At 30.9% G+C, this 26,695-nt stretch overlaps 1 protein-coding gene across 5 annotated transcripts; it reads left to right on the top strand.

Annotated features, from left to right (window-relative positions):
• Nucleotides 1-60: 60 nt before the first annotated feature.
• On the top strand, nucleotides 61-21,096 carry Nep3 (M13 family metallopeptidase neprilysin 3). Of its 5 annotated transcripts, XM_088195140.1 has the most exons (14): nucleotides 5,535-5,609; nucleotides 5,852-5,928; nucleotides 10,590-10,700; nucleotides 12,071-12,221; nucleotides 13,817-14,035; nucleotides 14,096-14,309; nucleotides 15,858-15,930; nucleotides 15,992-16,410; nucleotides 16,706-16,869; nucleotides 17,339-17,683; nucleotides 17,757-17,946; nucleotides 18,012-18,142; nucleotides 18,209-18,348; nucleotides 19,684-21,096. In XM_088195140.1, exons 2-14 carry the CDS (start codon nucleotides 5,908-5,910, stop codon nucleotides 19,858-19,860), a joined length of 2,355 nt encoding a protein of 784 aa, XP_088051266.1. In that variant the 5' UTR covers nucleotides 5,535-5,609; nucleotides 5,852-5,907; the 3' UTR covers nucleotides 19,861-21,096. The 5 variants fall into 5 exon arrangements, with proteins under 5 accessions (XP_088051265.1, XP_088051266.1, XP_088051267.1 ...); XM_088195139.1 differs by lacking the exons at nucleotides 5,535-5,609; nucleotides 5,852-5,928 and adding an exon at nucleotides 61-180; XM_088195141.1 differs by lacking the exons at nucleotides 5,535-5,609; nucleotides 5,852-5,928 and adding an exon at nucleotides 9,048-9,615.
• Nucleotides 21,097-26,695: the final 5,599 nt, after the last annotated feature.

Genomic DNA, 26,695 nt, shown 5'->3' with positions numbered 1-26,695 from the left:
TGAATTTGTAAATGGTGAACAAATGAATGGCCGGTATATGCGCAGTTTCGGCCATTTTGTAGTAGGAAGAAGAAGAAGTGAGGGGTTGTAATGGTTTAGGGGTCGCGGCGGCGGAGGGAGTCGACGGCAGGTCCGCCGCTCCCCGCCATGCCAGCCCTGCATCTTCAGCCCGGCATACAGGTTAGTCGTGTTCGTATTTTTATTGGCTTTTGAAGTAATCTGTGGAGACCGTCGTACATCGACCACCGCTAATTGCTGCCTGAAAAATATTTCATGACAACTCACGAATACATATATAAAATACGGTTGCGTATGTGTGTGTTCATATGTGCATGACATACAGATGGCGCTGTATATACGCATTAAAATTAAATATATTTTATTTTTTAAATAAAAAATAATTTAATACATCTGTTGTTTAACACAAAAAATATTAATTATTGGTAAATTGGAGACATTTAAATATTTTCTCATAATTTTTTTAAATTTAACAGTAGGTTTAGGATTATGGTTAGTTATAAAGATTGGATATTTTATTTCGGCCAGTTTCGATTAAAATATACAGCCGAGACCAAACATATATCATAAACATTATTTTGTATGACAATATTGAAGACAGATATTTTATGTTGCTGCTTAAATATATTTAATATTCAGTGATAGAGATGTCCAACATTTTGTCTCTTACGTGCCTGGTAAGCGATTAACACTTGCGATTGCTTACAATTGCTAGCAATAAGGCACATTTTTGCATGCATGTTCGTATGCTGTTTTAATACAGGGGTATTCAATATTCCGATTAGGAATAAGGCGCTTAAAATAATCTCTCGGAAGTAAATTAAAAACGAACAATATGGTTTTGGTAAAATGCATTCAACATTTTATCAATTCAACAGGCGAACTGAGCACATTTCTGGCAATATTAATATGAAAAAAAGTTCAGGATTATTAATGTTAGATATAGAAAAAGCATTCGATACGACGTGACATGACTATCTATATAAACATAATTTTCATATATGTATGTATAGTATGCTATATACTAAATAAGATTTTGAAAAAGCTTTCGGCAAAGTTTTTCATGGGTTATTAGTAAAAACATTTGTCAGACCTCGGTTGTTCAGACAATCTAACTCGATTATTATAGGGATTGTAGACAGTTCGTAACCTATGGCAGCCGATTGTCTTTGGGGGTTCCTCAAAGGTCCAGTCTGGGCTTTATATAGTTTATTTTCACTCGTATGTTCGTTTATTATCATGAGTATTAAACAAAAAAATAATAAAATAATTTAAGTTAATTTAATAAAACACGTATTATCACATATTATATCTTAATATGGTTTCAAAATAAATAGCAATCATTTGTATTTTCTGTAGTAAGTTTATAATTAACAGATTGATTTAAATGAGTAAATATTAAATAATTCAAGGTTTAATATCTCTGACGCGTTCCTATATACCTAGTAGTTGTAATACGCAAGGCTTAGAATCAGAGCTGTGGAGTCAGAACGGAAGCAATTTTGAGTCTAAAAATATGCCGATGTCGACTACATATATAAATTTTCAAAACGTTTCAATTCACGATGTAAAATTTTCAAAACATTTTTTTAAATTTTGTATAATATTGACTTAGTGGTTTGAGTTATGTGGCCGCGCAGCGAAATAAACATCTTATATTAATGGAGACTAATTTTCCTCAAACCATTTTCTAATTATAAAATTAGTGAAATTCGCGTTCTTTGTTTGTGGGGTACGTGTTTGATATGCTCATTTTAAAGAGTTGTACTGTTGCCGTTTATCTAGCCTCGCAGCGAGAAATTCTGAAGTTTTATGCTATTTTACTTATTACTTATATTCTTTTTTAAACCAAAAATAGAATGATGTAGTTGTTTATATATTGTACAGAAGTTCTTTAATAGATTTTCTGCGTTCTTTGTTGAAAATTTTATACATATTCTTGCTCGTACGTATTTATACATACATTGTAATACAGTATGTAAATATTTCTTACGAATTCATGAATATTTTGGCAGTGTCAATATACACACAATAATGCAAATGGAAGTACACTATTCATAACTGTTCGTACGTCATCTGTGTATATGAAAAGATATTTCAGATATACATTTTGAAAGTTAACAGATTGCCGATTATATGCTAACTCGCAGTTTATTTATTACTATAAATTGTTATATTTTGGAATAGAAACTGATGTATAATATAATATATAAAATATACATTTATTTTACATAAGCACGAAGTTAAAAATATCAAGAAAAAACACGCATCTTTTATATTGCATATACAATCTATTCGTTTTAAAAGCTAACGAAATATGTTGATGTATTGGCTATTGAAGTATTTTATGCTCATCTAATCACCATAAATCTAGCTAACGACTTGTTGTATAGTTATTATGTTCAACAAAATACTAATATAATAATAGATGAGTGTTTTTAAATAAACTTCTTGCTGACATCATTCATATATAAACTTACTTTTCGAAAATTTCATACAGAGTTAAATACACCTTGAACTACATCATTATCTTGCATTCTGGTATATACTTACTTTAACACTGTTTAATTAACAAACGTTTTCATAATTATACTGCCCTATTAGATACACTATACTAAAAGTTATTAATTAACAAATTAATTAACAAAGCATTTTTATATGTTATTTTTCTTTTAATCAATGGCAAACGTGTCGTGTACTTTCGAGTAAAATACATAAAAATATTTTTTATGCTCAGTATTAAATTCAATTAAAAATCATGATTTATTATTCTAAATTAATTAAAATAATTTCGATAAAAATATAATAAAAAACAATCTAGATAACCAACATTAGCATGAAAACAATCAAAACCCTTAAAATCACGTGACTTGACACTGTCACATGATTTAATATTAATTTGCCTTTTATTGGAACACGTATGTATTATAAATAAATTATAATTTTGCATTACTTTTAAAACATAACGTAACACTTATCTTATAAATGTGTATTTACTCTAAATTTCTGTATATATTATACAATATGTATATAATAGTAAAAACATAAACATCGATATGTTTAATAGAGTCTAGAAGTCACACGTAAAGATTGTTTATGGATAAGACTATACAACATTTGTATAATATAATGTAACCGAATGTCAATACATTCCAAGGTAAGCCTAAAATAGAATAACGACCACAGCCAATTATTGCCCCATATTGCCTTGTTTGGTTAGATCTCCGACACCGGGGATGATTGGTGCTCATTTTCGCTGAATTGTATTACTAAATTTCTATATAGAGTATTTCTTAATAATTTAATTTATATTACTATGGTCTATATATAATATAATCTATATTATTTTTTACTATAAAAATTAATATCAGTCTATATTTAAGTATAATTTAACATAAAAACTTTAACCCTGACATAGCACAAGGTCGCTTTTTAACTCATTTATCGCATATGCTTTTAATACAGTTTTATCTTTTATGGTGAATGGTAAATGTTTGCCATACGTTCATGCGAATAAATTGCGAATGTTTCCATAGTTTAATGAAAATGAGGCGATAAGGATAAGTTATATCAGAAGCTAGATAACGAGGAAAATATAAATCAATATTCAACGGTATAACTTTTATGTGATGTGATTTTTCTTGTCATTTCCCCAAACGTTTTTCTTTGCGTCATTTGTAACATACGCTATTTCTCGTTCGTCTGAGGCGACATCTTATCAAAATTAAAATATAATTAAAAAACTTGACTTGGCTTTGTAATAAGAAATTATACTTGAGAAACTGTGCATGTTTTATGAACTGTCATTTTATTTAGGAAACTAACAAATTTTATATAGCCAAATTAAAAGGCTCAGTGATCCGCATGCACGTGTTTGAAATTTAAAGAGTCGTACCGAAGATACCATATGTTTCAAAAGATCCACATGTGAAAATCATCACGTCAATACAAAGCTAGTTTGAAGACTATACTTTAAAGATTTGAAGCATATGGTTGTTATCTAATACGTATTTAAAAAATATGACTCACGCGTGTCAGGTATCGCTGCTTCTTCCTGTATAACAATGCTATTCGATGCAAGGCCATGAATATTTTTTCTAGCCGTGTGGTGCAAAGTTAATATATATAGGGTTATTATGTTGTGTGTTTCTACAGGATGATTTCTTGTTTAATTTGCCCAAATACTTGTTCTACAATAACTTTTTAGAGTGCCATTGTTAGAACAAAAGAGAGGCGGAAACGAGAAACATACGATAAGCACATTCTTGCTTCCCACTATGCAGATCCATATTCTAACAAGTAGTTATCCAAAACTGAAACTTATGTTACGTGAGGAGGAATCGACTGGACGAACGAATTTGTATTGGCTCTGACTTCATTCTCTTTTTCTCCGAGTGCAAGTTGGAGTGCTCTCCCTTTACACCTGTCACAGAATACGTCTAGCGAAGTCAAGGGACAAACAGTAACAAAAAGTACGCTGTACGGGGGAATGCTATAGGAGGGACTGCCGCATCTATAGGAAACTTCGCTATAGGAAGGTTTACTATATATATATAAGTTACATGTGACGCATTTCCTTTGTGACGAGTCCCAGTGGACAACAACAAGTTTATAGTAGAGTATTGTTTTCGCCTTTTCTGTAGCAAGTACATTATAAATTCAACGCTTCGTTCAAACAGATGAAATAAAAATCAATCCCTTGTTTGCTCTGATTGCTTCACTATAAACAAACGTTCATATGACTTGATTCTTGCTATTAATAATTTACGTAGCAGCAAAATAATTGCGTCTCAACCACATTAAATTATATAATATTAGGAATACGTATATTATAAGTCAGAGTATATAAAACAGGCAAAGCGATTTATTTAATTCTTGCATTAAAAAATAGTAACCTTCTCGCCAAATATCAATCTATCTGACATATGTATGTATATTCCTGCAACTACACTTATACAGAAGCTATGCTGGCGGTTATGGCTTCAAGAGATTTACGATGCTTCAAGCAAACTTTCATACCCCCAGCCCACTCATACTCAATTCACATTTACATGGATACTCGTTTTATAGCCACAATATTTGCACACCTCATTATTTTAGACGATTTCCACGTTGATGACTATAAAGTCGATAATCCATAAAATACTTCGTCTCAAGTGATACATTCTTAGATTAATCAGAGTATATGTGTATATATATAGAATTAATTGCTTCGGGCTTGAATATGATAATGTGGTTCTTAACCATATTCCATAATATAATGAGTATGCAAATTCAAACTAGGAAAATCTTCCAGTGAATAAGTTATTGTTATATAACACTAAATGCTAAAATAATAATGATAGCTATGAGGATAAGCAATGGCTATCAAAAATTACGAAGGGTTGTGTTTGACATTTATGGTCCTTCGATCTGGATGGTTGCGCACCGCTTCTGTTTATTTTGATATCATGTTATAGCGCTTTTACAATTAGATAATTTCCTCCAGTCTGCTTCTAGCTTCCTTTGCGAATGCTCGACCAGAGCCCTGAATTAATTTTAACTCGTATACGAACGTATGAGCGGGAACGAAAGAAAAGTTGATAAAGACTGTACAAAAATACATAAAAAACATATTTCCTTTTGAATGCAAAATCAATAAAGACGCCCTTGACTGTTTTCATTGTTCACTGTTTTTCAGAAAAAGTCGAAGAAAAATATTTTTTCGGAGCGTAATGTTCGACGTGGAATTAATTATGGCTAATTAAATTCGAAGGGCTGTTTAATTGATAAAAATGTGAAATCTATATAAAATTTTCTTGAAATATATTCTCTTACCTTTCGATATCTATAGTGCAGTTTATCTGTGGTCTACATTTGAGTGAACTTTGAAATTCTTGTTTTAAAAAAATGTGTTTTGAAAGAATATACGTGAGTATTTTTTATTTATAAGCATACATGTGTGTGTGCGTGAAGCGTAGTTTAATTGGTTAATCGTTAGCAGTGGTCTTAAACCTATTGGATGTTACTAAATTTATACAAAATAAAATAATATTCATTATACGATTATGTACAATTTGGAATATTCAATTAAATATATTATATTCTTAGTATGAATACTCTTACATGCATAAATTTGTTCAGTATCAAAATCTTAGTTTCGAAAAATTTCACGCTGCGCGACCTATTGTTATAAAACATGTGTTTTTTTCAAACAAAATAATATTTTTAAGAAATGTTTTTTTCTGCATCCTATTCAAATTTTTTTTTTTTTTGATAAAACATTTTTTTATATTTTATTTATTAGTTCATATTGTTATTATTATAATCAAAATTCATTAGAGGTAGAGGAAGGGAAATTTATGCGATTGTTTTATATTTAGTAGTTATTTTTTATCTTAAATCTTATTACAAACTCGCTAATTTATATTATAAATCGTATTTTATATACTCTAATGCATGCGGACCACATGCCCTTATCTCTCACTCATTCTCGTCACTTAACACGCGAGCGAGCGAAAGGGGAAGTATCTCACCGCACGCGCCTGATATGTATGTATGTAATTCATAATGAATATCCCACCAAATGCATAATTTATTAGGGTGTAATGCTGTTCCCGTCTAACATTGCTTTTTACATCGCGTATGTTCAGTAACAAATCGACTCAAAAATAAATCTTCCTGTGCTAGAATCATTAATTAATGGCATATTAATACTTTGAGGGGTATCGCCGTACATGTACAGCGGTTGATCTTTCACCATAATTAATACCATCATTAACTACCCGCCCTTACGTAGATATTCAATGGCAAAATTCCCGGAACAAAATTTTTAGAACCACATTTGACAATTTCTAAATTGAATGGCATCTCTGTCCATTGCATTACAGATGTGTTTAACTGTTATTGTTGCATTGTTTTTTCTCGTAAACTTTTATTAACGCAGCGCGAAATTATTATCTTATTAAAACGATATTTACTGCCGCGTAGCAGGAAATTTTTCCATACTTCTAGTAATGTAAATTAAACGAGAGTTATATCATTAAAATATTTTATGTTATACAGTGATTCATATTATTTTTTATTATTATTTCATTTCAGTTCATTAATATTCACGTAATCTTAAATCGCTAATGTGTTTTGCCCCAATACAATGGCAATCGACCCGAAACGGTTAATGCCTTTGACGACAATGAAGATGCTCAGGGTTAGCGCATTGTCTTTTAAATATACGTTTATCATTTGAAAATAAGTCTTTTACGTTTTTTAAAAAATAGCTCGATACATAGTTGTGTTCATTTTTTTAGCTTTAATCTACCAAAAACAGTATTGCGATTCATAAATTGGACAAAACTTAGGTAACACGATATTATGTTGACTGTTAATGTAACTCAATGACATTAATCTATGGCACAACACGTGTCAGTTAAATTATAAAAGTATTGCTTTGATGACGACATTTATCCATAAAATTCATTCAACATAATGTTTCTTTTCCTGATTTTCTGCTTCAACTGCGCAAAAGCGATCGTGGTTCTTATTCCATTATTTTAATATTTGCTCAACCTTAATCAACCTTCACTGCAATGTGTAATGAGTAGAGGTCGCAATTGCTTTACAGCAAGATTATATTACATATTTCTCAGTTTAGCATTGGACTCGATCGGTTTTATTCATATTTTATTTTTGTAAAAGTTTTTAGATCCATATTTTATGCTCCACTAAATATCACGTGGTATTTCTCAATTTTTAAATGGATATCGAACTTTAATTGGCTTATTTATGTTATGATAATTAAAACATATAAATAAATAAATCTGAAATTCTGTAGACAATTGTTAACTAAACATTATTCACCTCTACTTCTTTAAATGCGTTAAGAGCCATGCGATAACAATATATTTTGACAAATAATGTTGATGTTAAAGATAACAATTTTATTATATTAAATTAGTTGCTAGCGTCTTATATATCCGGTGAATTATGAAGGGTTTTAAAATACTTGTTTATTTAATAAAAAATATTATCTATAAGATATGCTCATCTAGCGGTGAGACGTTTATTTTTATATATAAGGCAAATTTAATTGTTTTATAAATTATACAATTTAAGTAATTACTTATAAATATGTTTCGTAGAATCAAATCGGATTGAACTCTAAATTTCGGACCTCGTAGCTAGATTAGGGTTGCAGTGAAGTGGGAAGCGGCCGCTTCCTTGATCTTTTAAATCACGGTCAATGGCTGGAGTAGTTTTTCTTGTCTTGAACTCTTGTCGGTATCTGGTGAAAGCTTAATAGTTTCTGATGGAAGTTTATTCTGAATGGAAGAGCGTTATACTCGTATATGCGCTTACATACAATGGTCAAGGTAGATGATGTTATTTTGCTCTGCATACTCTCGACGCCTGGATCAAATGCTGTGTTTATTATAAAAGCGCTTTTGCGTCGTGTTTTAAACAGCTGCAGATTCGGATAGCGTATTCCACCGTCTTGTCAGCAATACGTTAATACAATAGTATTTATAAAGGCGCCGGATGGCCTCTGTTTATGTCTCATTTGGGGATGAATTTACCTAATCCGTCCGAATTTTCGATCGTCACGTACGTTAGCATAACAAATGCACTTGTTTGGCAAGTCGTAAGGACATTGATAAACATTTAATTTAATGCGCTTTAACACATGGCAATACAATTATCTTGAAACAAAATTGATATTATCAAATATGCAAATTTTTAGAAAGACCTCTGTACATTGGTGGGTAACAGTAAAACAATGAAATAATTTAACAGTGTATGATATATTCTGCGAAATCGGACCAATGAAATGGTTGTGTTAAATTCTATCTACTGACTATGATTTCTGAACATAGTATAGTAGTGGTAAAACTGCATTTATGGAAGGCCAATGATGTTTCTCCTCAATGTCGGTTAGTGAATTATTGATCTTATTTTTTAAATTGCGTTAAAAGCCGAGCGCTAATGGACACATTCTGGCAGATATTAATTATAATGGGGGGGGGGGGGGGAATTCACCAGTCAGTAGTCGTTTTTTAAAATTTTGATTTCATTAAGATTCAAATTATTTCATTAAATGACATGCATTTTTCTGGCGAAATTCAAGTGGGGCAAATGCCTCCACTTGCCACCCCTAAATGACGTCCGTGTGTTTATCCCGTTGTAACGCATTGGGCTATCTTCTGTCATGTTATAACGGAAGATTTTCAATAAATAAATGTACGAAGAAATATTCATAAATTTCGAACTTTTCTAAATTAAAGTGAATAATATAAAACTAACAATTAAGATTATATACTTATGTCAACCCTGTCAAGCACAACTTGAAGTTATCGATTCATTATTTAGTATACCCGCTAGGCCCGCATAATCGCGTTGTAAATATAATGGTTTGTATACACTGTTTTTAGTCAGCACGTAAATTTAGAACGCGTATACGATAGTATTTTTCGTTAGTTTGTTATTGTTATTTTGTAGTAAAAAACGAACTCCCGATTGATCGGAATTGTATATTTGGAAATACGGATTTAGCCAGAGCAGGAATGGAGCCAACAGAGATGCTTGAAGATTTAAGAATACACGCAGTAACTTAATTAAGTTAAAGTAAATAATCATTTTTAATGAACAAATTGGTACTTAGGTTTCTTGATCGATATGTGAATGACGTCCGACGTAAGTACGTATTATGTTCCTTCCACCAGGAAATGGAACGAGCGAGAATTTGAACTTCTAGAAAATGTTCTAACAAGACGCATAGTCAAACGTGCCCATTCAACTACAGATAATCCAATTGTGTTTAGCTATGATCAATGACTTGTTAGAGTTAGAAAATGTGTAAATTTTATTATATTGAATAGGAAAGGTTTGTCAGGGTCACCAATTTAAGGGTCCAGTGTTAGCAGAATAGGCAGAAACGCTTAAAAGCACAAAAGTTGGATTAACTTCAAACAATATGTATTATCATACCACTAAAGTTATAAATTAAAAGCTAAAGTAACTCAAAATATCATAAATTAATATATATATATCTTTGATATTTTGAAAGAGATTTTTGTCAACTTTACCTCTATAAATAATTAGCCTAATAATCTGGACTAAGATAATAATTTTAAGAAACTGAAAATGTTGTAAGTTAGGGTAATAACTTATAAATATAAATTGCCATGTGTAATTTAATGAAAAGTCACTTTCTTTCTAATTGAACACTATGATTGACAATAATCTTCTCAGATAGGTTGGTCTACGGGGGAGTAAATGTGAAAACAGTTTTGAGTGAAAAAATATAACGAGGGAAAAATTACATTTGGATAGATTTGTTAAAAGGCATGTATACTTTTATACTATTTATTACTACTTTTTTTAATTAAAAATCTTGGTATCTTGCTCAGAATACTAAGCGAATTCCCTGTTCTGTGGTATCTTGCCTAATGAATGTGAAACTTGTTCCAAATATAGCTCAGTCCATTGTGTTAAATTCAAATCATACAAGTGACATACTCTTTAATGGTCTATACATTGTCCCAAGTTTGACACGTTCAACGTCGGAAAGTTATCAAAGCGTTTGTACTTGACTTCAGATGGCACGCTACAAGAAAACGGAGTTCGTCGACGAGGACATCAGCAGCGTTAGTTCGATTCAGCTCAACGAGGGCGTCTCTTCAACGACTACGCACATTCGTTACCACACGGTATGTAGTTGTTTTAATTAGTAACATCATTGTTTCCTGTTAAACGATATCTTTAATAATCGAAATTGATATGAAGTGTATTGTTATAATTATTTTTTTGCTAGCACATATAGTTTTTTTGTTGTGGTCCATTTTATTATTTATTAAGGCTATGTGATGTTTTCAAAACTTTGCTATGATTAAACTGAATAACAAGTTATTAGTATAATAAATAAATCGTTTTGGCTATATTCATAATATAATCATTAATAAAAATTAATTACAAACGTATATTCTACATCAATATTTTATACTTTTTCCTTAAACATCTGTAAGTGTGACATCTAAAAGCACATTTATTACTTTTGGGTCTCTTTTTAGTTTAATTTCACGATATATAAATTTTGCTAGAGAGGGAGTACATGGGGATTATTTTATAAGTTATTTTAAATTTTTTAAATAATAAAATCTACAATTAGCTTTGTGTATTTTGTTACAGCAAAAGTATTTTACGAATGTACTGTATGCATTAATTTATTGAACGGTGTAATGTACTGTGATTATATTTATAACTTTTAGTATAAAATGTTAAAGCTTCATGTCTTTGTGTATATATATGTATATATACATTTATTAAATTGAATATCTATAAACAACCCAAGTTCAAAGATAAGCTCTTTTGTAAACTCACGTTTGTCGATCACGCGTCAGCCGGTCAATGTTTACTTTGTTATTAGTGGCTAAAATACGTTAATGTATACAAATTGACTTATTGCTTTGAACCACAAGACTTTCTTGAATAACACAAGTCGGTTAGTCGTGCCTTGGACACTGAACAATCGGTTGGTGTGTGGGAAAATTGATTGATACAATTAACTTTAATACGCATATCAAAAAATAATAACGACATATCTGATTGTGCTAGATTTAATTTGCGTTTTTCATGTATTATTGTCACAATGACATTGTTTTCTATAGAATCAATAAATAACTTTTTTGTTATATATAAACAAATTTATTTCCAATTAATGTATTAATTAGTACTAAGAACTTGTCAGGCAAACACGTTACTTTTGTAAATTAAAAAATGGCTTATCCCATAAACTCTAGAAGATCTAAAAAGGTATGTCGATATTATTTTTTATGTTTCTTTTTTCCGGTGAAAATGTTAGTTTGAAAATATCGTTTTAAAATGCCAAAAATACTAGAATCTAGTAGTTCTAGTGCAAATCTATTCGAGTATGCTAACACAGCGACGAAAAAAGCTTCACAATTTACACCACCCAAGTTTGCATTGGTATAATTTTCTTTATTTATAATAAAATATCTTTTTTATGTTTTAATATTTATTATTACTATTGTGTTATGTATTTTTTTTTGATGTACCACAGGGAATATCTGTGTGGGGCTCTCGGAGTCATCTTGAAAAATGTCTCATCGTCTTAGTAGCGTCTCTTCTATTGATCGTCGTGGTATTGACGGCTCTTCTGTCATCGACTCCAAGCCTAGCGCCAATACCAAATTCAGTTCAGCTGCCATGCAGTAAGTATAGCGTAGATAGCAAACATAATTTTTTGAATTCTAAACGCAAATAAATAAATCTTTTTCCTACACGTATGTGAATAAGATATTAAAATAATGGCATAAACACTATAATAGCAATCAAACACATTTGACCTAGTTAGAAGATTGCTTGATTAAAATAGAATTGAGTCAGTCATAACTTTTGCACCTAGATACAAAATAGTAGATTTTGATTTATTTAATATATGACCATCGTGCATCTTTACTTAATAAAATACATACCCTCGCTTAAATATCATATATATAATACATACATTAATACACAAATACAAAAAATTAGCATTATTCCTTTTACTTTCGTTTGTTTACGAGTTGGATAGCGTAAGCTAGAGGGCGAGTCTGTGAGTAGTGATATTTTAGCCACGACTATAGGAATAAAGGATGCGATCATGACTATTTTAAAATCTAAAGCTTTGCCCAGACTTGTCATTAATGCTTTATTGAATAGGAATATTGCATGTTACAACTATTTGCCGCAACCATGTTTTTTATTTATTTTGTTAATATTGAAAATTTACAAGGGGTGGTGGCATTTTTTTAGGTTGCCGTTATCACTTTTATGTTTTTGCTATCACCGTATTAGTTGAAAAGTCAACAGAAAGCATACTTAATAGACACAAGAACTGTTTTATTCTAACTAGCAATATAAAAAGTAAACATATTAGTATTTTTTTCATAACTAGACACTAGCACTCGAAAACTCCTTTCTAGCTAGGGCCGTCCAGCTCCTTAACGAGCATGTGAGACACAAATATGTCTTCAATGATAGCTAAGAAGAGCTGATTCAATTAATGTGAGGTGTGCTAGCATTTTTTGTGCTACGTCTCAAGAAAAATTCCGTTATCTCATATGTCACTCATTGTTGGTTTACATGTACACAACGGTACAAGGCTGTATGAACACTCAAATAACAACAAACAACTTCTGTGTTTAGCAGTATATAAAACAGATATCGTGAATTTGTAATATAAAAAGTATTGTCATAGTGTAAGATTATTACTGATTGCATCAAACTACAAAATTACTGATTACACAAAACTAAAGTTTTGTTACATATGTGACTTGTAGAAAGCTGCGGATAATATATTGTAGTACACAAAAGAAATTCTAGACAAAATAACAAGCGCCGATATCCAGTAAAAGATGCATAAAGGTCACTGTTAATTATAGGTCTTGTACTAATGTACACGCACAATACAACCTTTAATGGTGATAATTTTAAAATAGACCAAATTGAATTTTGGTTGAAGTTCTTATGCTCAAAGTTAAATAGGTACATTGCTTTCAATTGTTGATTTCTGGTTTTATTTGTAAGCTGTTAATAGCTCTTATATGCCATTTATTATCTGTATTATATTATCACATTTTCTTATATTCCACGCTAACAGATTATGTCCATGACGATGATGCGATATATTGATTCTTCTCATATATTTTTCCTGAAAATGTATTATTGACATAAGCATCCTGTTAATTAAATCTTGTGAATCTTAAAAGCAACCACTTCACAAATGAGAATGTAAACATTAATTTTAATATGTTAATTGTTTCAGATAATTCTTATGATTCCATGTGTTTCACCGATACTTGTATATACACTGCTAGCGAAATGGTGCGCTCATTGGACACCAGCGTCAATCCTTGTGATGATTTTTACGAGTTTTCTTGCAACGGCTGGATCAAAAACAATCCAATACCAGATGGAAAATCAATATGGAGTATTTTTGGAAAGATTGAATTGCAGAATCAGCTTATAGTTAAAAATATAATCGGTGAGTGATACTGCAAATTTAACGTTTTAGTCTTTATTGTTAACGTTTCTGTACTTTTAGAAAAATTGGACGTAAATACGGTAAAATCAAAAGCCGAACAGAAGGCTAGGATTTATTACGATTCGTGTTTGGACGCCAACGAGACCATTGAAGCGATGGGTGGTGCGCCGTTGCAAGATTTGATTAAGAAAATCGGCGGATGGAATATATCGACGGCTAATTTTACAATACAGAAGTTCAACTTTCAACAGTCATTTCAAACCATCCAAAATGGGTACGTATTTAAGATTATAATCTTTTTGACAGGTTTGATTAGAGCAGTATCAAATGATAAATTTTAACTTTTTAAATGGTTAAAATTAGTGCTAGTAAAGTAGACATGGTATTTCTTTGAGCCTGGATTTGCAATTATGCAACTCATTTAAATTTTTAAGATATACCTTAAAATTATAAAAAAAATTGGTGTATATTTTTTTCTAGCTTAATCAGAGATTTATTTTTATTTCACAGATTCTCTTTAGATTTGAAAGTATAACAAATATAGGGGGCTTATTTATTTACACATGTTGAGACATTTCGTGCCTGATACTCTAGGATCTACTACTACGAGATCTGTGGTCCTCTGACTGAAACTGTCTTTAATTCTCTTTTGAGTACGAAATACAGCAGATATCTAGTCACCTCCTTGAGTTAGTCAGGTTTTCTTATTCTCTTTTCCCTCTGTACGGTTCTTTTATAGGTCCTTATCTTTCTTCTTGCAATTTATATTTCAGTGTGGTGTATGATTTTTATTCTTAGGAACTCATGGTTTATGTTTCCATTCCAAATAATGTCAACGAGAACACTAGAATATTTATGAAATGGATTTTAAAATAGAATGAAGAAAAAGATTCAAGACAAATAAACTTATGATTAGATCGATAAATTATTTTCATTGTATTTATACACACATGTATGTATATACATAGATAGGAAGATGGTTTTTCAGAAAGAGAGCAAAATTATTTTTGTGTACTCTATTCAAAGTCAAAGCGTCCAAGAAAAATAACCAAAAAATGAGAACAAAAAGACTTATTTGGTCTAAGCAGGGCTGTAGAGTCGGAGTTAAAACGAACGGAGTCGGAGTTAAAAGGAAAGGATTCCTTTCCTTTGTGTCATCGTCGTGTGCCATGCGTTTTAAGTTGGCAATATGAAGTAAATCAAAGTTTATAATGCACTTAATCAAATACCCAACAACAGCCGACCGGCCATCGGCCGGTGTTGTCACACGTAAACACATAAAATGGCATGGCACTAATCCTAAGAAATATTATTATAATTATTTTTAGTTCTTTCTTCTTGTTATTTACAAAAAAATAAATAAATAAAATAATCTACTATCTTATCGAAATTTTTAAATTCGGAGTCGGAGTCGGACAATGCGAAAAAGGCGTACTCGGCGTCGGGAAAATTTTCAACGACTCCACAGATCTGAGTCTAAGGATGAAAATTATGGAATTCAATTCACGTTTATATTGAAGGATGTGGGGGGGGCGGGGGTGACTATAATTTCTTTAGGGTCCTAAAGTGCAGCTGAATAAAATTTTGAATGGATTGCATTCAATGTAATATATTGGAGGGGCTAATGGGTGGTGCTAGTTTATCTATGTTTTAAGCTGGAAGGGCCCTAAAGAGTAACAATGTATAATTTGATTTTGATTGGTCGACTATCATTATGAATGTCATTTGATGAGCTTTTGACAAATTTTGACTAACTTACATTTCGAGAGAGCAAAAGATTGTATTGTTTATTATGAAACTTATCAATATTTATCATATTTAGTTATAATTTGGGCGGTTTATTCAACTGGGCTGTTGGCGAAGATGACAAAAACTCATCGAGACACGTTATTATAGTAAGTTTTATTGAGTAAATAATTTTGTTTTATAAATAAATAATCGTCAAATATGTTTTAGGTCGACCAAGGTGGATTAAATCTGCCAACGAGAGACAACTATCTGAACAAGACGGCACACAAAAAGATCTTGGACGCTTATTTAGAGTTTATGACAAAGATATCTGTCTTGCTGGGGGCCAACGAGACGGATGCAAGAGAGCAAATGTCTCGCGTGATAGACTTTGAGACGGACCTGGCCAATATAACGATCCCATACGAGAACAGAAGGGATGAAGAGCAAATGTACAAGATCATGTCGGTGACCGAGCTGGAAACGCTAGCCCCGTTCTTGCGCTGGCAGGAATTCTTCAACGATGCATTCAGAAGGGTGAAAAGGAAGATAACGGCCAAAGAGCAGGTTGTGGTCTACGCTTCCGATTACTTACAAAAGCTGAACGGAGTCGTTGACCAGTACACCAAGACTGATACGGGCAAAAAGTTAGTTAAGAATCATTGTTATCAATTGTCAATTATGTATGTTCTAAAGATTTTTTTGACTAACTAAAAATATGAGGTCTGAGAATGGAATACTGCCTTTGATTTTAAGTAGATTCCTTTCGTAGATTTATTTTTAATCCAGCTTTGCATAATTTGGTGCCGAGACAGCTTCTGCATCAAAGTGTTAGATTATAATCTTTTTATGGATGTACACAGTCGATTTTGATATTGGAGAATTTGTTAAATCGGAATCATTCTAGATATATAATATTTTTACTTATGTCATTATTTTCAGTACAATCAACAATTATTTAATCTGGCAAGTTGCTAGATCGTTATCGGCTTATCTGTCCAAAAACTTCCGTGATGCTGCAAAAATACTCAGGAAAGCCATATTTGGATCAGAGGGAGGCGAGGAATTGTGGCGTTATTGCGTTACTGACACTAACAATGCTATTGGTAATTATTTTATATGCTCTAAAACAGTGTTTCATGATTTACACCAAATGTTCATGCTTTTTAACATGACTAGCGTGCTTGCTAGCAGGGGATTATTATTATCATTCATAATTATGTTTCACTCATTTCAAAACTGTCACATAGTTTTATGTTGTAATGTTTTTTCAATATTACTTCAATGTTACCTATCGTATTGTGGGGAACCCGAACATCGAACAAATCCGTCTTGTCATTGTGAGTCATGTCAAGTAAAGATTAGCTATTAAGCTAAATAAATTAATAAATAAATAAATAAATAAAGTGATCTTCCACTCACAGAGTAATAGTCACATTCACACAGAAATTTTCTCACAAATCCACAGTTTAATTTAATAATAATAAAATTGCTAAGGAGGAGTACCGTGAGGTTCATTTTTTTAAAAATGAATAATTATATATAAATATTATAAATTTTCATTATATTATTTAGGATTTGCTGTTGGCGCGATGTTCGTGCGTGAGGTCTTCCACGGCAAATCTAAGCCGCAAGCTGAGTTCATGATCGAAGGTCTGAGAACTGCTTTTAAGCAAAACTTGAACAAGCTTTCATGGATGGATGCGGAGACACGTGAAGCAGCCATTTTGAAAGCCGACGCAATTACAGACATGATAGGCTTTCCAGATTACATATTGAACGGTAAAGAATTGGATAAACAGTATTCTGACCTTAACGTAAAATTAAGTGAGTATTTCCAAAACAACATCGAGGTTAACATACACACGTTAAAAAAGAACCTAGAAAAATTGGATGAACCAGTTAATCGTACTAGATGGGGTTCGTATTTGCTATATGTTATATACATATGTAGAAAATAGGCATGATTTTAATTATTTGTAATTATAACCAGGGATGACTCCTACAGCTGTTAATGCTTATTACACTCCGACCAAGAATCAAATCGTATTCCCGGCCGGTATCTTACAGTTGCCGTTTTACGATGGTAAAAATCCTCGTAGCGTGAATTACGGAGCTATCGGTGTAGTCATGGGACATGAATTGACTCATGCGTTTGATGATCAAGGAAGGGAATATGATAGGTATGTTTTATTTATTTGAAAGTTCAGCTGATATATTTTATAAATTCATTTTTATACTTATTTAGATACGGAAACTTGAATCGATGGTGGAATAATGAGACTATCGATCAGTTTAAGCAACGGACTGCATGTATAAGAGATCAATATTCGAATTACTCCCTCGACGGTGCTAAATTGAATGGAAAGCAAAGTTTAGGTAAGCTATTGTATATTAAATAGGAGCCTCAGACATGTAAGATAATCATGTTATTATACCAATTAGGCGAGAATATTGCTGATAATGGCGGATTGAAGGCTGCGTTCAACGCTTATTTGGAATATGCAAAGACAGCGAATAAGAACGAAACCTTGCCAGGTTTAAATTATACACACAGACAGCTGTTTTTCATTTCATTTGCACAGGTAATAAATTATTTTTAAATATTTTTTCGCCGTTGTGTATATGTAGAGTACAATTACATATTCCAACTAAAATAATATTATTTACATATGTTTTAGATATAATAATAATATTTGAATAAAATTTATCAAAAAGTAAAACATAAAAAAATGAATATAATAAAAACGTAAGTAGCCTTCGAGTCATTCTGAAGATCGGGTTCAACTCTTGGAGAGTCAGAGTGACTGCTTGGCTGGACCAGATTGGAAAGTCGATGTGAAAGCGGTTGCTTTTCTGAGTCGATTTGGCGTAAACTTGGAGGCGAGTTCGAGTTGAACTTTCGTATGTTCCAAGCTGGAAGCAAAGTGGTTGTTTGGAAATTAGGTTTTGAATGGAAGTAAAATGCCAAATGAAAGTTTGATAGTGAAGTTTTGATGTATGGCGGCATTCTGGTTTATATACTATCGAGGACAGAGAAGGAGTATAACGCTCTTTTAGTCCTTAGCTCTTTGATTAATCCAAATGCTTTGCAGCGGAAGTGGAATCTTTGTTTTAGTCTAATACACATCGTACTAGACTTTTTGGCATTCTTAATAGCGTATTTGATTTGGAATGTTGTATTTCAGCAACACTGTGCTCATTATCTGCCATCTCAGAGACAATATCGATAGTTAACTGTTTTTTTAGGGTACAGTCTTAAGTGCACGCTTTTTCTCTTTTTTGTTATTTATATCAGAACTATTGTTTGTTAATTGCTTTTGGTGCAGAGGTGCATGGATATGTTCTATTACTCTGCGTTGAAAGACAAATACTGCTTTGATTCTTGTATGATGCGACGATTATGAGTGATCCCAGTAAAAACATAAAAATATAAAATAAAATGTATATTTACTTACAATGAAAAGTAAGAGCTTTGAGAAAAGCATAGAGTGTAGTTAACAGGTAGGATTATAAAAACTATTATAGTTGCTGTGGTTTTTTTTGGCACATCTGCAAAATATAAGTTATCCTAAAAAATATAATAAATAAGTTGTACATAGATGGACTGATATTTGTTAAGAGAACAGGAGATTGATCTAGAAGTAATCACAGCTTTGTGGTCTTTCGCTAAAGTTTAAGTTTAGGGAGTTATCCAGTTACACTTAAGTAAGCCACTGATAAGATTATCAAAAGGCTTTGTATGGTTGCAATGTCCGATGAAAAAAGAGGCTATTTTGTTATATTCTCAAAATTAAATTAATGCCAGTTAGCATATTTGTGACTAGCAGGTCTTCCTATTTTTTTCATTATATTATTTTGTTCGGTTTCTAACGATGAGGTCTTTTACATGTTTAACGGATGTGATAATTGCTTTACAGGTCTGGTGTTCTTCAATGACGAAAGAGGCCAGCACTCTCATGATTGAAAAGGACGATCACTCGGCGCCTCGGTATCGCGTCATCGGTTCTTTGTCGAACTTACCCGAGTTTTCCAACGAGTTCAACTGTCCGTTGGGCTCCAAGATGAATCCGGTGAAGAAGTGCGAAGTGTGGTGAGGTATTCGAGATTGAGAATCCAACGCATACAAATATGATAATACTTTGTACAATGTACGTAATGGTGCGTACATAGATTAGTTGATTTAAAATTGATTCAACGTGAGCTTTTGCTTACTATAGTGGAATCGAGAGAGCTTAGCTGAGTGTCACGATCGCATGGACGTGCGGTCAAGTTATTTGTATGTTCTTAAAGCGACCTCTTTGAATGTTAGAAATTCTTATATTTATAACTTTGTTTATAATGTTATATATACTATATAAAAATGTTTTTTAACAAATGCCTTTTAAAAGTCTTACAAAATACATATAACAGGGAGTTCAGAAAGTCGGTTTGGGGATGGATTATTTATATACTTTTATATTGCGTATATATAATGATTATTATTTTATGATCTTAGCCTAAAAAAATGTAATATAGGCTAAACGTATTCTGTCAACCTTTTTTGAACAACTTTTTATTTTATTAAGTTTTTATTATTATATAACCATACGCAAGTTGTTATGTTTTAGTATTCTTATATATTTTTCTTATGTATTCTTGTGATATTAGATTTTTACTTTTTATTTTTTTCTGTACATATTTATGTTCATGTTTTATTAATTGACTGCTAAGCAGTAAAATGATCTTATATCAAGTTTTCGTTTCATATCATAATTTTAAGTGTAATAATTAAAAGTTTGTAAATATGTTATGTGATACTTTCAATGTTTATTCGTATTGCTTTTCGAGTATATTTATGTACATTGTAAAATTGCTCTATACATAAAAGAAACCCTTCTTCCATTTTACATAGTAAACATCATTTCTAATTTTATTCATTAAATCGGTTAACATTTTATATATAGTCTTGTGTATATAAATCTTTTTTCTGGCTGTGAACTGTTATTTGTTTATTTCATAATACAAATTATATAAACAGTTTACTATAATATATAGTTTTTCTTGAGTAAATTTAAAACACTATTTAGCTGTGATAATCGAAGCTGAATGAATCGTCTTATAGAAATATTTACATATAAACTAGTCTTGTGTCGGAGAAAAGTTTTGATTTGCGAAAGCATGCCAAATTTTTACCATGTTGAATGTCTTATGTTATATTATTTATTTTATAATACATGTATGTTTGTGTGTCAGGGAAAAGTTACGTACTTATATTGATAACTGTACCAATTGTAATAGAACAATTTTTATGTCGTAAAAGAAAGATAAATATATTATACAATTATTTAATATGTCCGACAGTTTTTATTTGTTACAATGTTTACAACAACTGCATCGTAAATGTGCATAGTAGGATTGAACTTGAATATTCAGTTCGATTAAGCTTGCAGACGACGGGACAATGGATACTGACCTTGCTCTATTTGATTCATTGGAGAAATGAACTATGCCCGTAAATTTAAGACCTGCATCATGTTCTAACTGTATTATGTGCAATCAATTTTATAAATTTTCTATAACTCAAACACTTTAGCTAATAAAGATCCCAATTATTAATATGATAAAGTATGGTTTAATTTATTAGTATTACTATGTAAATAGCTGTGACGTCTAGAGGCAGTATATGTTACATATGTGAAGCAAATATTACTTTTTTGCACTACGGTCGTAAACATTTTTTTTATATAGGTAAGACTTGGATCAACATATACTCTTAAGAGTATGTTTATTTTGAAATTTGAGCCGAGTACAAAGAAAATTATGAATAATAAAATCATTGATCAAATTCTCTGCACAACTAATTAAACTATTAAGTTTTCTCAAATAAAACATCTAAAAATTTTTGCACTACGCGGCTACGCTCTTTCTTAATAAAAATCAATCTATTAAAATATATATTATTAAACCCTTGATTTTTTTCTTAAAAAATAACAGTTTATGAATTAAACATCTGTGCGGTTATCAGTATTTTATTTCTGAGAAATAGCTGTTTATCGGTAAAATATCATTTCACGCTGCGTTATTAGTGTTATATCTTTATGGTAAAATATCTAAAAAAAATAAGTTGTGCAGAAAATGCCTGATAACATCTATAAAATAAAAAATTTAATAGTATAAATGACATGTAGCAAAATTATTACAAATAAATTTTATAGATCATATGACTATTAGGTACTTCAGAAATATAGTGACGTTATAATTTAATTTTTAAAACAAAAATAAAAACATTCTGGAAAAAGCTATACTAAATTATCTATAATGTATTTTTTATAAAAACAAGACAATTACAATAAAATTAGGTTCATTCTCAGACATATGCATATGTTACATTAAATGAAGACTAAATGTAAATATATTTTATTAATACTATTTCATGATTTTAATTACTTTCAATACTTACCACGTAATATCTAATTTAAAAGCTTACATAGGTATTTTAAACTTATTTCTGTATAATTAACTCACAGTCAACTCAAATGTAGTGTATCTAACGGTTTTAAATATTTAGTATTACTATTAGTTATAGACGACTAGAATTAATATTATTTAAAAATACATAATATATTTAAAGTTTCAGGTTTTGATTTTTTTGTGGGATTTTATTAACTATTAATGTATATTTAAGAATACGTCAATATATATATAAAAAAAATAATGTCTGTATATAATATAACATATGTTAATATGCTTTTAATTTAAAAATATCAACTTTTAGAAATATTTTACAATTATATTAGTAATTTACACTGGTATGATACACTTAAATTTCCTATAATTAAATATTTTTTACTTAAAAATAGCATTTTATATGTTCTCTTACAAAAGCTAGGTTAATGGAAAAAATGTTTTTGGTGAATGGATAGTTACCAAGTGGTTATGATACATAGATTAATGAGTCACATGGTATTACAGGTGTAATTTTAAGCGTCGCGACAAGCTGTCATTTTCCCGCCGTATCCTTCGAGCAAGCGTAACTACCATAAATCAATCCCGCACAGTACTCTCCACCTAGCAAAGTATTGCCAAACTTGAATAAATGGAGATATTAGCATTCACTTAGAGCTCTTGTTGTTGTTGGAGTCTCGCACTTGTGCGTTCTAATATGGTGATTTCTCTTCAGGGGTTGTTTGTAAAGTTTCTTTGTTGGTATAATTTATATTTAAATTGAACGAAAAACAAAATATCTCATAGCATATTTATTATTATTGTTAAATTGCAATGTAAACAACTCAATTGTAATGCAAAAAGTTAACATTGATACATGTGCTATTATCACTTTGGCGACAGTATGGTGACGGGTGGCAATTAGACACAGATTGAACCGCTACAGTAATATTTTATTGAAGATTTATGAAGTTTACATAAACGCGAGACGCGTGAACGGGCCGAGGGTTGCCAGGCGAGTAAATAGCCGTCACGCCAGTGCTACTCAAGTGCCGTCAAGTTTTGGCCATAACATATCTAGTCTCCCACATCACCATCGCTATTTTTTATTTAATTGCTTATACTTATCAATGCAAGATAACATTTATATTTGAATGCTGTGAAAGTATTTTATTATTTCGTTTATTATTGCGATTATCAATCAGTAAAGAATAAAATAGTTAGAAAGTAGGATATGCCTAAAGTAAAGTGTCCTCAACCCTGCTTAGATTTTACATCTGCTGTGAAAAATAAATTTCTAATCTTTTTTAGAATAGTATTTTGGTCGGACATTGGATTATTTATTTTTGAATTATCTACTGCTACATTGTAATCCATTTTGTATAATTTTCGCGTTCCATTTTAACAAAGCATGAAAGTGAAAACTGGCACGATCCGTATGTACTTTGAATAGCTGATGATAGCCCGTCTTGGTCCTGCAATGTCCTATTGTTATACCTAAATAATATATGCGTCGCTGAGTCACGCAAGCGATCGTTTAGAAATCCAGCCAAGTGATGATATGTCTAGTCTTCGGAATTCAATATAATCCAGTCTGCTCTTTTAATTTAAGAGAACGTCACACAAATTACTATGCTAAGGTAGCCAACTGCCCACCTTTTATCGTGCTACATAATTGGTTGACGCGTCAAAACACTGTCTCGTGGATGCGAGCGCAGAGATTATAATTTCATATTAAAAACTCCATATTGATGGTTATATTAAATTACTGTAAAATTAGTATCATACAATGTAAGTATTGAATCTCTGTAAATATTGAAAACTACTATCATACAATGAAATAATGTGGATAAATAAAATATGTGTTGGGGTTAATTAAATTTGAGACCACACTATCAGATTGAGCATAATCAGGTAAGCCCTGAAAGACCTAGGTCAGGTACCTATATAAGCTTCAATTGAAACAGTCGAGACTTTTTGTAGCAAGAAGTGAAATTTATTAGATTTTATTAAATTGAAGGAGTATTAGTTTCATATCTGAGCCCTTGATTTATTTCAACAGAAGTCTTATAATCGTTGTTTTTATTTATTTATGTTATGTCCATTACAAATGTTATTATGGCCAAGAGATGTTTGGTCTAAAACGAGAGGGAATTCCTGGCTTGTCATTCTTGTATTATTTCGTGAGTAAAAGACAATATTCCTCAAATTTGGAAATCGAGCAACACTTCAACTTCAATCTTCAGATTTTATTAAGAGGCAATATGTCACCAAAGAGCAGCAAAGAGTTTAACTCAAAATTTGAGTTAACTGACGACTCTACGACGATTAGTTCAAAAGTCTACGCAGAGCTACGAGACAGAAAAGATCTACTGCAGTAAAACAAATTACTGGTTTACGACGATCTACATGCTCTAAAATATTTTGTATATAGCACTTTAGCACCTGCCCTCCAGGAGGCGCTGTGGTGGCGGAAGCCAGTAAACAGTGAGGCGCTGCTCCAGCGATAATATACGGTTCTTTAAGCGACTGAATTTATTTGCTTAATTACTACATATTTATAGTAAATATTTAATTCAATACACGTGTGAATAACGATAATGACATTAATGCGCAACAGGCGTAAATAATTAATTACATACAATTTGATCAATTTGTCTATAATATATTGTCTACAATTGGTAAAGTAATTTGCTGATTCCAATAAGGGTATTAATGGAATATTTATTCTAATATGTATTTTTATATTATTAATATATATTTAGTTACTACTTTTTATTATCAACGGATTAATAAAAATATTAAAGATATAAAATTATCTGAGCTAATAAAGCTCCTTAAGAACTTACAAAAAATATTGCTTTATAACATCAGCTGTTTTTAAAACTGTGATCAACATATTATTTACATTATTTTCTATGTTTTTCTGACAATTTGCAACATATACAATTACGTTGTACTTAACATGTCCACACATCTTAGCATATAATAATGTATGACGTATACGAATAATGATTGTCTATAGGGGTTTTGCTGTTATCGCAGAGTTTTTAGGACACATTGATAAGATAAATTAGCCTGCAATTTCGCCACAGCATTTAACAAAATTTTATCATTTTACTTTCTAAAACTTAATCAGACTTGACGTCAAAATAAAATGAAAAAAAAAGTAAATTATGCGCAAGGACACGGCTATTAACTCGATATGCACACATATGATAACATTAATGAGCTATTAAAACATGTCGTATTTTATATTACCCAAAATTCTAGAATATATTATGGTGATAAAAATCCATGCATATTACAAATTATTTTTTTTTAACAAAATATATAAGTGGTATATTAAAAAGCATTAAACACCGTGCGCTAATTAGACAACTCAGAAATATCGATTATTTTATGCAACGTTTTATAAACATGTTTATTTAAGGGTTGTAAATAAGCACGTTGTAAAAAAGAAACACAGCAATTATAAGCATTACCAATATTCCAAAAACAAGGAGTACTAATTGGACTGAACTTTTAAAGACTACGTCCTACTTGATATGTAAAAATTATGCGGGGTGGTCTTCATTGACTCACGCAGAAATACCTAATTATAATAACAATAATGTAACTTGACAATTGTGTAATATAAACAAAGGGTAAACCGCAATAACGATAACACAATAAACTGACACTGAACGGACCACCAGATTAAACACTCGTAATGTTCAGAGGAAAAAACGATCCTTTGGACATAAAGGAGTAACAAATATCCTGCCCCCGCCTGAGAAAATATCATGAAAATATTATCCTACATATTTCCTTTGCTTCTCTTCAAATGATAGATGTTTCACTAATAACTATCATAATTCCTTCAGCAACATACAAATATATATATATATATATATATATATATATTTTTTTTTTTTTTTTTATTACTCTACTTCTAACGTCATATGAATTTACGATTAAACATTTAATAAAAATAGTTAATATCTTGAATGCTAAATTCATAATCATGCACTGTTTTACGGCTTTTAGTATTATATTTAGCTTTTCAGACTTATATAATAGTTTTAGTACTTCCAAGGGATACAATAAATGGTTTCGTGGTCGCTGGGAAACGTTTTTTTGATGCTTTATTCGACTTAAGATTTATTGCAAAGATTGTTATAGTACAAAAAGTATTTATTTTATATTATTGTTGATTCATTTCCCCATAAAAAGGCAACGTTAAATTTCTGCATTGAAATACTTTTCCAAGTAGTATATTGCTCTTCGCAATGCTATACTAAAATTATTTTATGATAGTTAATTGTCACTGAATTACGTTTAAAGTTTATCATAACGATAACGCACACGTTTATTTTATTTTACGCGTTATAAAAATAAACATTACGATGGTTAAAGTATTAAATAATGAGTCGAGATGATTAGAGAGTGCGGAGAAAGTGATAAAATATTTTAAATATTTTATTGTGAATTTTAAAACACGAGAAAGTATACTTGTAAATTTCG

This window comes from Plectrocnemia conspersa, unplaced genomic scaffold (assembly GCF_051122295.1).
Source record: "Plectrocnemia conspersa isolate PC_06_02 unplaced genomic scaffold, ASM5112229v1 ptg000010l, whole genome shotgun sequence".
In the NCBI taxonomy this organism is placed as follows: domain Eukaryota; kingdom Metazoa; phylum Arthropoda; class Insecta; order Trichoptera; family Polycentropodidae; genus Plectrocnemia; species Plectrocnemia conspersa.
This window is presented reverse-complemented; position numbering and strand designations above follow the sequence as displayed.